We start from the raw sequence: 14,391 nt of genomic DNA, 5'->3' as shown, positions 1-14,391 counted from the left end.
TATGTCTTTATTTATATAGCGCCATAAATGTACATAGCGCTTCACAGTAGTAATACATATCATATAAATAACAAATAATATAAATAACAGATCATGGGAATAAGTGCTTTAGACATAAAAGTAACATTAAGGAAGAGGAGTCCCTGCTCCGAGGAGCTTACAGTCTAATTGGTAGGTAGGGAGAACGTACAGAGACAGTAGGAGGGAATTCTAGTAAGTGCGTCTGCAGGGGGCCAAGCTGCAGTGAAGCAGTCTATAGGAATAAGGGGGTTACATTGAAGCAGTGTATGGGAATAAGGGGGTTACATTGAAGCAGAGTATGGGAATAAGGGGGGTTCCAGTGAAGCAGTGTATGGGAATAAGGGGGTTACATTGAAGCAGTGTATGGGAATAAGGGGGTTACATTGAAGCAGTGTATGGGAATAAGGGGGGTTCCAGTGAAGCAGTGTATGGGAATAAGGGGGTTACATTGAAGCAGTGTATGGGAATAAGGGTGGTTACAGTGAAGCAGTGTATAGGAATAAGGGGGTTACATTGAAGCAATGTATGGGAATAAGGGGGTTACATTGAATCAGTGTATGGGAATAAGGGGGTTACATTGAGTTGAGGATAAAGAAACACTAGCACCTATTGTTACTGCAAAGCACTATAGTTACCACCACACTCTTTGCAAGCCGCGGGTCACCCGCAATCCCGGTGCCGCGACATGCGAAGAAATTCCGAGTGATTACATTTAGTTTATCGCGGTGCTGAAAACTGCAAGTCTGGCGATGTCTGGAACACACTTCCGCATATATTCTAATAAATCCACACTCGCGGGGGGTTGGTGGGATGTAGAAATGGTCGCGCGTTTTCTCTCGGCTTCCTCTTTCTTGTATGTAATACCTTTTGAGTGTTTTCAAACAGTTATTTTGATATTTTCTCTGAAGTATGGATACACTGTAGATTTTAATAGTCTACAATGATATATGTAACTATGTAACTACATATAGTGTAATAGTTAAGTCTGCAGTGCCCGGATAAATGGCCGTGCCCGGATAAATGGCCGTGCCCGGATAAATGGCCGTGCCCGGATAAATGGCCGTGCCCGGATAAATGGCCGTGCCCGGATAAATGGCCGTGCCCGGATAAATGGCCGTGCCCGGATAAATGGCCGTGCCCGGATAAATGGCAGTGCCCGGATAAATGGCCGTGCCCGGATAAATGGCCGTGCCCGGATAAATGGCCGTATCCGGATAAATGGCCGTGCCCGGATAAATGGCCGTATCCGGATAAATGGCCGTGCCCGGATAAATGGCCGTGCCCGGATAAATGGCCGTATCCGGATAAATGGCCGTGCCCGGATAAATGGCCGTGCCCGGATAAATGGCCGTGCCCGGATAAATGGCCGTGCCCGGATAAATGGCCGTGCCCGGATAAATGGCCGTGCCCGGATAAATGGCCGTGCCCGGATAAATGGCAGTGCCCGGATAAATGGCCGTGCCCGGATAAATGGCAGTGTCCGGATAAATGGCAGTGCCCGGATAAATGGCAGTGCCCGGATAAATGGCCGTGCGGATAAATGGCCGTGTCCGGATAAATGGCCGTATCCTGATAAATGGCCGTGCCCGGATAAATGGTCGTATCCTGATAAATGGCCGTGCCCGGATAAATGGCCGTGTCCGGATAAATGGCCGTGCCCGGATAAATGGCCGTGCCCGGATAAATGGCAGTGTCCGGATAAATGGCAGTGTCCGGATAAATGGCAGTGTCCGGATAAATGGCCGTGCCCGGATAAATGGCCGTGCCCGGATAAATGACCGTGCCCGGATAAATGGCCGTGCCCGGATAAATGGCCGTGCCCGGATAAATGGCCGTGCCCGGATAAATGGCAGTGCCCGGATAAATGGCCGTGCCCGGATAAATGGCCGTGCCCGGATAAATGGCAGTGTCCGGATAAATGGCCGTGCCCGGATAAATGGCAGTGTCCAGATAAATGGCCGTGCCCGAATAAATGGCCGTGCCCGAATAAATGGCAGTGTCCGGATAAATGGCCGTGCCCGGATAAATGGCAGTGTCCGGATAAATGGCCGTGCCCGGATAAATGGCCGTGCCCGGATAAATGGCAGTGTCCGGATAAATGGCCGTGCCCGGATAAATGGCCGTGCCCGGATAAATGGCCGTGCCCGGATAAATGGCAGTGCCCGGATAAATGGCCGTGCCCGGATAAATGGCCGTGCCCGGATAAATGGCCGTGCCCGGATAAATGGCAGTGTCTGGATAAATGGCCGTGCCCGGATAAATGGCCGTGCGGATAAATGGCCGTGCCCGGATAAATGGCCGTGCCCGGATAAATGGCCGTGCCCGGATAAATGGCCGTATCCGGATAAATGGCCGTGCCCGGATAAATGGCAGTGTCCGGATAAATGGCCGTATCCGGATAAATGGCAGTGCCCGGATAAATGGCCGTGCCCGGATAAATGGCAGTGTCCGGATAAATGGCCGTGCCCGGATAAATGGCCGTGCCCGGATAAATGGCCGTGCCCGGATAAATGGCCGTATCCGGATAAATGGCCGTGCCCGGATAAATGGCCGTGTCCGGATAAATGGCCGTGTCCGGATAAATGGCCGTATCCGGATAAATGGCCGTATCCGGATAAATGGCCGTGCCCGGATAAATGGCCGTGCCCGGATAAATGGCCGTGCCCGGATAAATGGCCGTGCCCGGATAAATGGCCGTGCGGATAAATGGCCGTATCCGGATAAATGGCCGTGCCCGGATAAATGGCCGTGCCCGGATAAATGGCCGTGCCCGGATAAATGGTCGTATCCTGATAAATGGCCGTGCCCGGATAAATGGCCATGCCCGGATAAATGGCAGTGCCCGGATAAATGGTCGTATCCTGATAAATGGCAGTGTCCGGATAAATGGCAGTGCCCGGATAAATGGCAGTGCCCGGATAAATGGTCGTATCCTGATAAATGGCAGTGCCCGGATAAATGGCAGTGCCCGGATAAATGGCCGTGCCCGGATAAATGGCCGTGCCCGGATAAATGGCCGTGCCCGGATAAATGGCCGTGCCCGGATAAATGGCCGTGCCCGGATAAATGGCCGTGCCCGGATAAATGGTCGTATCCTGATAAATGGCCGTGCCCGGATAAATGGCCGTGCCCGGATAAATGGCCGTGCCCGGATAAATGGCCGTGCCCGGATAAATGGCCGTGCCCGGATAAATGGCCGTGCCCGGATAAATGGCCGTGCCCGGATAAATGGCCGTGCCCGGATAAATGACATTGGACCTGGTCATGTGTTTTTATCCTTATTCTTGCTTTTTACGGTATGTGGGCCATTCCACTGCATTTTCCAAGCAATGAAGAAGTAAATATACAGTATAAAGTAGAGCTGAAATCTGCTTTGAAAAGCATAACTAGATTTTGCAGTAATCCGTGTGCTTCATCACCCACCAGATCACGTATCTTTAAAGACAAGCATTGGTAGATATACGGTGTAATATAAAACAGTAGCTAGTAGTCTGCTAGAGTTGTAGAAAATGTCACAAAGTTTGCTTTCCAGTCATGTTGTGACATTTATATAAGTACTAGAGAAACAGTATGTTAGTGGAAAAAATGCATCCGTAAAGGATATTATTAATGCATAAACCTTTGCATTTGACAGAAGTGTGACATTTGTTTCTAAGAATTTCATCTAGTTTCCAACGAATTCTGCATATGTTTCATTTATGAAGACATTAGGGGTTTAAGAATAGTCTTACTCAGATAATATCTGGTTTGTTGCAAGATGTGGTACCTTTTCGTTCAACCAATATAAAATTAGATATAGACTTAAGTTAATATAGGATTTAAACGCCGCGTCACCCAGTTTGTGGGGAATACTGAATTGGCTGTAACCAGTGACGCTGATTTTCTCTTTGTTACTTTCTTGCATACACAGTGCAATATTTCTTTCCCTAAACTGGTTGATACTCAGAGCGAAGAAGAGAGATTAAAGTGGCATTACCTCATTCTTCTAGCTGTAACAGGGGGTCCCCGGTGCTGAACCACACTGCTTTCAGCTCGAGGGACCCCCTGCTTCCCAAGATAATTACATCTGAAGGGGGTTCCGGTAACAGCCCTGGCTAGACTAAGAAATGTATAGTTAAAGGCCAATAGGAAGCTGCGACGTCATCCCTTGAGGCTTCCTAGTGACAATACCTTTAAACAGCAGTGGGACACGGCATCACCTTCACCGGTATCTCGAGGAGCAGGGGGTCCCAGGAGATGAAATTAATGTGTTTTAGCTCCGCAGGGCCCCCTGATTCCCACCTACGGCAATGGTCCTTTAAACTGTACGAGGACGTGTATTTCCTTTTTATGTTGGTCCAATAAAGTGTTGTAATCCTTCTAATTCTGGTGTAACGAAGGAGCCACGGGGTCCTAGTATTCTTCTGTTTGGATAGTATTAGGAATGGGGTGTTCCCATTTGGTGCTTGTAAGGAAAGGATCACACAACAGGGTATCTTGCCACAAAAGCCATCTATTTATTCACATCTTTAATACAGAGACACGTACACACAACGTTTTGTGGCGGGATCACTTCCCTTCGCCAGGTGTGCGGGTGCATGACATAGAATATACTGTACAGAAGGTAGACATTTCCATAGGTGTGTTCTGTTATTTTTGGCATGCTAGATAAAGGAGGGGTTTTGGGGGGTGATGGCATCATAAAATCATTGAGTCAAATGTACAGTAACTAAAAATTTCTGGACATAAGAGCATGTTGGGCATAGAGATACAAACTGTGGTTTAGTGTTTAAATGCCTGCGTTTCTATTTAGTGGTATTATCATCAAATCTAAGTGCACACAGAAAACACACAAACACAGTTTGTAATTTATGTGGCTATATTCAGGGTTTTGTTAGGCAAAGAGGAAATCAATTTGTCATCCAGCAATATTATGCCTACAGATGAAGGCAAAGACACTGACTTTCAATTATCTGATATGTATTGTGTAATAATAAACTGTCTACCAAGGCTGTTACAAGTCATGAGAAAAGACAGCGTGGAGAGTTATTAAAACTACAGAAGCAAAACATATTTATCATTAGTCCAAGAGACATGAAAGTCACGATCTGCTCTGGTGAATATTAGTTAATAAACTAAGGAAGTTACACAGAAGCTGAATTGAATTTACACCAGTGATACAAAGTGTGACGTTGTAGCGGGTTTAAATGTTTAGCGATGGGAAAGCGGCCTCCTAGCCTCATGACCAAGGGGCCCTGACCTGCCCTCCCTGGCTGCTCTCCTTCCCACCAGCACAAGGGGGGAGTTGTGCGGGGGGGGGGGGGGGGGAGAGGAGCCAGGGGTGGAGCTAGCTATTTCCCACCCATCCCTTGTTTGTAGAATCGTTTACTGACAACCATAACACTGAAATGTATCTAATTGTCATCAATTGCCATTGGGAGAGGGAGTGGCTCAGTGAGTAAGGACACTGACTGGGACTGAGAGTTTGAAGTAGGGGAACCTGGTTCAATTCCTGGTGTCAACTCCTTGTGACCTTGGCAAGTCACTTTAGCTCCCTGTGCCTCAGGCACCAAAAAACTTGTAAACTCCGCAGGGCAGGGACTGTGTCTGTAAAGTGCTATGTACACTAGCAGCGCTATACAGGAACATGCTATTATTATTATTATTGTTGTTGCCTGCTATATATTGTATGTTATATTGAAGTTTCTTTGTTCTGTTACAGTGTGAAGTCTTTATACTTTTTTTTCAAGAAAATGGAAGGAATGAAGTTCCCAAGAAGAGGGGTCGCTTGACCGGTTGCCTTTGTCGTGGCGGCTTTTGGGGGGTACGTGCTTGTTCTTGCCAGACTGGGAGCTGGGCTGTTAAAGCCCGGGGGGAGTGCGAGTGGGCGGGGTCACTCGGACACGACTTCCGGGAGCCCACTTATAACAACAGCTGGGTCATGTGGGCTTGGCCGTAAGGGGCACATGGTCAGCAGTTCACGGGCTGGCTGACCAGCCCCCTCCCCCCCCCCTTTAAAGGAGCACTCTGGTAGGGAGTGGCATTTACTCCATTAGTTATTTATAAAATAGCCGCGGCCTTTATACCTCCAGATCTGGTCTCTGTCATTATTTGTGTGTGTCTGTGTGGGACCTGGGCCGGGAGGAGAGCGGAGCTCCCTCGCAGCCTCCCGGCTCAAGCACCTCATTCTCTTTCTTGGCACAATGGGATTGCAAGGCGCAGGAGCTCAAAGTGCAGAGCCCGGGGAACAAGGTTGGATAAGAATTGCACAGTGTGTATAAATGTATTACTGCTGCCTTACGGCTTGTTCCTGTACAAATGACAGAGAATGGGGACAATTTACTAAATACTAGTAATGCCACAAACACACTGAGATACACACTGATCTGCTCGTTAGCACACTATTCACCAAGACCGGAAACCACACAACTGTATCACTTATCACCACAAGTGGTTCGTTTAAAGTGTTGTGCTACTTGTGTTTTCAGACTGTTGAACTGATAAATGTAGGTTATAAGGGGGTATACACCAAGACCCTTATTCTATAAAGTGTGATTGCACCAAACTGGAAAGTTCCATTGAAGTCAAACCAGTTTATGGAATAAGGACCTAAACTGGTCCTTGAGAAGCCATGCGTTCTTGCTTCAATATGGACCAATTCGCTGACGTATGGTAACAGTGCAGACTGCTTTGCTACATTAAAGGCTAAATCCAACAAGCAAAACAAAAAACAAACTAAATCTCAGTGGCTTTATATTGTGATGGAAGCCTAATCATTTTAGCTCCAGGTATTATGAAATTATTTAATGTTTTTAACAGTATCTATTGCTTTTGTATTGTTTGTACAAACGTCTTTATTACTCTAAGAACAGAGAGGCAGACAAGATGAATTGATCTTGTTTCAAAGATTAGATCTAGCGGTACTATTACCACTAGTGAATATAATAGCTATAATAAATATTGTGTGATTTATAACCACTTTTTGGATTGAATGGCTATGAAATAAATGCATTTTTAAAAGCAAATAGGATTGAAGTGAAGATAGAGACACATTATTCCTTCAAAGGTCTGAGATATGTGTATGTGTTTGCAGATACAAGATGACCTATACCCATACTTAAGTAAATGCCCTGACATCTTTCTTTATTTAATCCCTTGACATAAACATTAGGATTTCCATCGCATTTTAATATACAGGAATGCTGCTGTGGCAGATAACAGACAAGCTTATTTCTTATCCTTCAACATTTGAAACAAAACCATCAATGCACTTTCCATGATAAAAAAGAAAACGCACTGTAATTACATCTAGAATGTGAAAAAGACGTGATTAAAAATCCAATTGCGTGCTCTTTAATCCACACGCCAGGAGGCGCTTATAATGTTCGTCATCCATCAGGCATCAATCATTGCTACACAACTATGTTATCTTTATATTGGGGTAATTCGTAGGCACAGAGAAAGAATCTACCCCTCTGCTGCTAATCCGTCTGTATGGGAATAAATTCATTATATACTGTAAATCTGTATCACACATTAAAGTTCAGAATTAAGCGCTGCTAATTAATGAGATTATACAAGAGTCTCAGTGGGTGGAACGGTTCTAAAGAGAGAAAAACATTTCAGTTCAATCGCTGACAAAGCTGCATTCTTACAGAGCCGGGTTTTCTGTGCAGCACCAACATGCACCTTTTCCAATGCGAATCTGGTGCAATTTTGGAGTAAAGCTGACAAAGATCATCATTTTAATTACGCTGTTCTCAACGTATCAAGGTCTTTGCTCCAATTTTTCCAGCTGTCCATCATTTTATGATTTGCGAAGTGTCGAAATTAGGATTTACGTGAGAAACAGATTATAATGAGATGTTTTACGCTGCAGCCATGCTGATTACAATATTTTTTCCCGTTTCTTAAATTCCATTAAAAGATCTCTTTTTGCTCATTTTTACGCTGTCTTAATTTATTCTTAATCAAAATGAATCGCTCCGTTTGATTGACATAAGCGTTTGAAATATTAAGTGGTCAAAATAGAGCTCTCCCCAGAATCTGGGGGTGAGGAAAATCCATTTTTTATGAATAAAAACAAAACCACATGTATATTGTTACAGGGTAGCACCTGATCCGGGCAGTATACTAAAACTCATATATGCTTTTGAAGGGATTTCTGCCCCTACAGGTGCAGCAGGCGTTACTGCACCCACTGGCACATTAGCTCCGCCTCTTTTCATGTTAGTCCCACCCCCTTTCACACCTGGTAAAAGCATTTACAATGGCGGTTGTTCCTGGGGGCGCTTTTTGTTAGTCCCGCGTCAACGCGCCGGCGGGAGCAGTAATGGCTGCTATATCTGTATGTGTATCACTGTAGCAACTGTTAATCTGCTGCAAACATCCACCAAGTTTAAGATGGTGTAACTGTCAGGCTGTAAACCATTTGTACAACTGTGCAATGAAAAATAGTGCATCAAAACGCTCTGCTCTGTGCATCAAAACGCTCTGCTCCGCGCATCAAAACGCTCTGCTCCGTGCATCAAAACGCTCTGCTCCGCGCATGGAAACGCTCTGCTCCGCGCATCAAAACGCTCTGCTCCGCGCATCAAAACGCTCTGCGCATTGACACATACAGTAGACCTTTTGTTTCTGTCTTATTCCTTACACCAGGGCACTCAACTCCAGTCCTCAGGATCCCCCAACAGGTCAGGTTTTCAGGATATCCCTGCGGCAGCACAGGTCTTCGACTGAACCACTGATTGAGCCATCTGTGCTGAACCAGGGATATCCTTAAAACCTGACCTGTTGGGGGTCGTGGGGACTGGCTTACACATTCAACAGCACAAGTGGATGCTTTGAACAGCATTAAATGGTACAACTGGCCATATACAGTATCTTAGTGCTTCAGTGGTATTTTGACAAACTTCACCTCCAAACGATATTTTTTTTAACATTATAAAACCCTTCCTGCATTGCTGCAAGCCGAGCCTGAACCTGAAAGTGGTCAAAAGATAATAAACATTTAGATTTAGTTCAGCACCAAGCATCTTAGCGGGATTGCTCGTGAGCGCGAGAGAGGCCAGCATACAAAGTGTGGAAAGGGAAATGCCAGATGCCAGAGCAATTCATATCATCATTAACAAGATATTTAACTTCTCATCTTGATTATCGTGTTTGCATTAGTTGGAATTAAACTCTAGAATCCCCACTGGAAGGATTTCAGTTTAATCAGTCAGGGAAAATCTCCTCTAACTCAGAGGAAATTCCAGCTCTGTTACAGCCGCTTTGCTGTCAGAAGAATTCAGCAGCGCTTTGAAATGGGCCAAATAGCAGCCAAAGGCACTACGACTTACAGCAGGGGCGCCCAAACCTTTTTTTGGTGTGCCCCCCCTGTGCTTGCTCTCCTTATTGCACCCCCCTATCCTTATCTCAGGGGTCGTGTCACGTCATGTGACCTGCAGCGTCATTTGACGTCATGTCATGGTAACGCATCTTGGAGCCGGCTGAACCTCGGTAAGAACAGGTTGCAGAGGCCTCGCGCAGTCCCCCGGCATTTAATTTAAATGCCTGGGGGTCACGCCCCCCAATTTGCGCGCCGCTGATTTAGAGTATGAACAAAACCAAGTAAAGTCTGGGGGTTATAACTCTTTGGGTGCCCTTTAGACATAGCTACTGTATCATGGGGTCTGGCACTGCAGGGACCCCGTGATATAACAGCTAAGTCAGAATGTTCCTGCTCATTTTTCACAGGAGGTCGCGTTCTCGCTCTATGAGGAAGTGGAATGGAAGGAGGATAACTCCTCCCCTTCCGTTATCAGGGATGCGGCGATCACAGGCAGTCACGGGATTAATGGTTGGTATTCCCAATCCTTCTTTCCATTGCTTGGTAGAGAGGCTTTGGATTTACATTTGGGATTAGATGGCATTAATCATATCTCAGTCATGCCAAAGGTTATCTGAAAATTGCTGAAATTTTGAGCAATTGAAATGATCAAGAAACAAGAAGTGAAATGTAAGAAACAATCGTTAAAAACATTGCAAAGCGCTTTCTGAGACCTCTACTTTCCCATTGAGACGCTGGACACCTCTTGCCCAGTATGGTAGTATGTATATATGTATATATGTATATATACACATGTATATATACACATTATATATATATATATATATAAAGCAGAAAATAGCCGTGTTAGTCCAGTTGCGATAGTGCAGAATAAATGAGTTCTTCAGTATTAGGTGATACCTTTTTTATTGGACTAACAATTTATGTCATAGGACAAGCTTTCGAGAGTTATCCTCTCTTCTTCAGGTCAAGCAATACTGATATACAAAGGATTAAATGGCTAAAACAGTGTAGAGAGAGGGGAAAAAAAGGGATTCTGGGAAATGACATGCAAATGATCATACAGTGCCACCTTTTGTCTTATATATATATATATATATATATATATATATATCAGTGTTCGACAAACCTATACATTTGGTCGCCCCGGGTGAGTGGATTTAAAATCATGGCGAGGTCCTATTGGCCCAAGCAGCACACGTTTGGTTTTAGGTGGCGAGTAGATTTTTTAGTGATTTGTCGACCAATATATATATGAATATATATATATATATATATATATATATATATATAAAAAAGAAAAAGAAAAAAAAAAAAGAGAGAGAGAGAGAGAGAGAGAGAGAGAGAGAGAGAGAGAGAGAGAGAGAGAGAGAGAGAGAGAGAGAGAGAGAGAGAGAGAGAGAGAGAGAGAGAGAGAGAGAGAGAGAGAGAGAGAGAGAGAGAGAGAGAGAGAGAGAGAGAGAGAGAGAGAGATAGATAAGCAATACGATACCGTTTGGAAACGAAATCAGCAGGAAGCAATCCAAAATTGAACAAACAAGTGTATTGAAAAAATAAACACAAAAACAGTGACTATTATTACGGAGTGCTTTTTGTTATTTTTCTATGAGATATATATATCTATATATATATATAGATATATATATTTTTTTAATTATTATTATTATTTTTTTTAACGGCAGCTTGGACAGCTGCTTTAAGGTTTTTGCCCTGGGTAATAATTCAGTTTGTGATGCAACACAGTTTCGAGACAACAACCCACGTTTTACAGTGACCGTATCTAAGCAGATTCACATAATTATTGAACAACAACCAGAGAAAAGAAACCTAGTTTGGGCACTCCAGTACATCAAGTGGGTGAGGTATGGAGGATTTAAAACAACTTTAATAAATCACTAAATAAAATATTGGGGATTAAAACTAGTATTAAATGCTGTGATCCTAGGGTCTGAACCTGTGATAACAAGTTCTGGATCGGTAATGCGGATGGCAGAAACACTTAAAAAGGAGTGTCCTGCAATCAGAAAGGTGAGTGAAATACAAACACCTGTGTGAATAACCAGAGGTGTAGGACTCAACTGTTTAGGTAGGTCTCAGTGCACATATCCTGAATACATAATATATGAAATATATATATATATAGTAACCACACAAAAACACCCCAGCTTGGTCTGCCAATAGCCAAGAACAGTGATTGAGGCACTGCGACTCCACAGTAGCTAGATAAATGTTACTGGAGGTAGGGTCAGTAATTGTGCGGTTGTAATGATGTGTCAGGGTAATGTAGTTAGACCCAGGTACCTAAAAAGATAATATATCTTAGGTATATTCAAAACTGGGTATGTGGGGGTTAATGTATTCCCCAGCCAAAAATGTTAGGCAAGTAAGGCACTGATACCTACATAGGCTACACTAATAACACAACAGGCACAGCTCAATGTGTGGTATGCCTGTGACCCTCACATCTAAAGTATACCTTTGAACTTAATACAATGTATAGCATTGGTTCATATAGGAGTAACCAGGGTAACCGGCACTGACCCAACACCTGCTCTGTTAGTCAGAGCTGATCAATAAAGGGTCAGTGCTAATGAGGGTAGGTAAAGATAAGATCATAAGTAGAGTGCACTAATGTGCATCTATCTTGTAAGTGTAGACAGACAGAGTAACAACCTACTGGTTAGAGGGCTCCCCTCGGGACAATCCATTGTAGGAGCCACTGCATAAGAATACTCGCTGCAAATGCTAGGAGGCAATGCTGCCCGCTGACTCACGTGTAGGTGTCTGAGTCATGCGCGTGCCCCTTGGTGCCAACGCGCACGTTTCACGTGACAACGCTTCCTCAAGGCGAGGGGGAGGGACCCACCGGTTCTGTGAGTACCTTTATACCCCTAGCATTCAAGAGATTCCCGTCCCATTAGCTCAGTTCCGCCCCCTGTGGGTGACGTCAGAGAATCCCTGACTGCACGGCTGATTGACGATCGGGGGTGTATCCCTCACAGATTGTGAATGACAGTGCCTGCAGTATCAGTAGAGATGCCAGAGTGAAGGCTGATGCTATGATAGTTTATGTTTGTGCAGGCATTGGGGACCTATTTCATGTCCCTAGTGGAGTGTAGGAGAGTAATGGTAGATAGCAATATTGTAGTGTTAACAATAAATAGGTGTAAGTATATATCCACCCTTGGTATGATCAATGATTAATAATAATAATAATAATAATAGTAGTAGTAGTACTGACAGTGATCCTTGGGTACTAACCTAATCCAGACACTGGTCTAGCAGGGGGTGAAGACTAACTCAAAGGATGGAGAATAAACATGTTCTTATTTGTTCAGAAATACCAGAGAGAGTAGTGGGATATCAGATAAAAGGTGAGAACATAAACCCCTCGTTCAGTCCTCTAGGTGACAGTGTCCCCAGGATATATATCCACCTTGCTTCTTTTTTCAAAAGGTCTGTGTCCCAATTTCCTTTCCTAATGCCAGGTGAGTATTTGTCAATGCCCACACATGTAATGCAGTCCGTGTCCCCATTCTGGCACATGTTCACATGCCTAGATACAGGGGTGTCGGTTGTATTCCTGATGGTGCCCAGGTGTTCAAGAACCCTTTGTTTGAATTCTCTCCAGTCACATAATTATTGTACAGGAATCTAGTGACGATAAATTGCAAAGAAGCTTCAGGAATTGGTTGTTAAGCCCGTATGAACATTTATCAAGGGTGTAACATTCCTACAAAGTACTTTATTTCTTTAATTTAAAATAAAAATCTTAAATGAGCTAAATATTTACAAAAAGGAATGACATTGGTACAAACAGTCCTTGTAAAGGTGTACGAAAATACCCAAAGCAAATGCGTCCGCTAAATCCCGGGCAGAATGACGCGACAAAGCCTTGCATATTATGTGTGTTTCCAGACGCTGTGGATCTCTCCTACAAGCTTCCTTTTTCTGCATTGCTGTTCTATTTCATGAGACATTCTGTTCTCTAATTAGGACAAATTAAGTGAAGTCATTAAAGAAAATGTGGTAAAGAACACGAGTGACAAACAGTAGGGGATTCTCGGGGGGCCGGCAGTTAATGCGCCTGGTTAAAAGAAGAGTGGGTGGGTAAAAATGAAACCTTTTATTTGCTCATATGTTACATGTAAACTTTAACCCCTTCACCAGAAGTGCCTGCAACACAAAGGGTTAATGGATAATTCACTCCAATAAAAAAATATGTCTTAACCCTTTGTCTGCCAGATTGTGCAGCAATGCCCATGCAATGAATCTACTGAATATCTGTCATTCTATTGCAGCACTAAAATGTGGGAATTGTTAAATTAAAGAAGCAATCACAGTGGCACTTTAAAAAAAAAGTATATATATTTGTTTTAATATATACAGTCTTTGATTACCTTTGTTGATAACGAATGACCTAAACTGCCGATCGATTCGTTCTCCCGTGATCGATCAGCAACGATCCTGCTTCCCAGGGGTTCACTAAATGGCTGCCTTTCAGTTTAAATCAGTCCTTCAATCAGTGTAACTCAGCAGCTACAATGTATTCTTATATTACTAAGGTAACATTATCTATTGTTACAGTTTGCAGCTCCTAGGAATATTGGCAACAAATTACAATCAGGAAAGTGTTGAAAAATATTTGCACTGCTGGGGAAGTGGCTGAAACCTGCTGTGGAAATTACTGGATGGTCAGTATATTAACACTCATTCAAAATGGCGCTAAGAGTTGAATATTTTTTTTTTTTAAAGTTGCAAATATAATCTGATACTACAGGACTGATTTATTTAAAGAAAAACACCACATGTAGGATATTGCAGGAACCTCTCTATTTAAACTGAGAATTGTCACTGAGAAAAACACATGTATATACCCATACTGTGTTATATCATGCGTGTGTTATACCATACTGTGTTATATCATGCGTGTGTTATACATACTGTGTTATATCATGTGTCTGCTGTTATACCATACTGTGTTATATCATGCGTGTGTTATACCATACTGTGTTATATCATGCGTGTGTTATACCATACTGTGTTATATCATGCTTGTT

The 14,391-nt window shown here is 43.6% G+C and overlaps 2 protein-coding genes across 8 annotated transcripts in view; one reads left to right on the top strand and one right to left on the bottom strand.

Annotated features, from left to right (window-relative positions):
* Window positions 1-14,391, bottom strand: part of NTRK3 (neurotrophic receptor tyrosine kinase 3) — a 420,101-nt gene that overhangs the window by 318,938 nt on the left and 86,772 nt on the right. The window lies entirely within an intron of this gene.
* The window catches only part of LOC142469318 (uncharacterized), a 79,382-nt gene that overhangs the window by 16,453 nt on the left and 48,538 nt on the right, over window positions 1-14,391 (top strand). The window contains exon 4 of the mRNA XM_075576247.1: window positions 5,723-5,824. Coding sequence (XP_075432362.1) covers window positions 5,723-5,824 — 102 coding nt within the window. The remainder of the gene's footprint in view (window positions 1-5,722; window positions 5,825-14,391) is intronic.

The sequence above is a fragment of the Ascaphus truei genome, chromosome 18, assembly GCF_040206685.1.
Source record: "Ascaphus truei isolate aAscTru1 chromosome 18, aAscTru1.hap1, whole genome shotgun sequence".
Taxonomy (NCBI): Eukaryota; Metazoa; Chordata; class Amphibia; order Anura; family Ascaphidae; genus Ascaphus; species Ascaphus truei.
The sequence above is the reverse complement of the archived record's forward strand: the minus strand, read 5'-3'. Positions and strand labels throughout refer to the sequence as shown.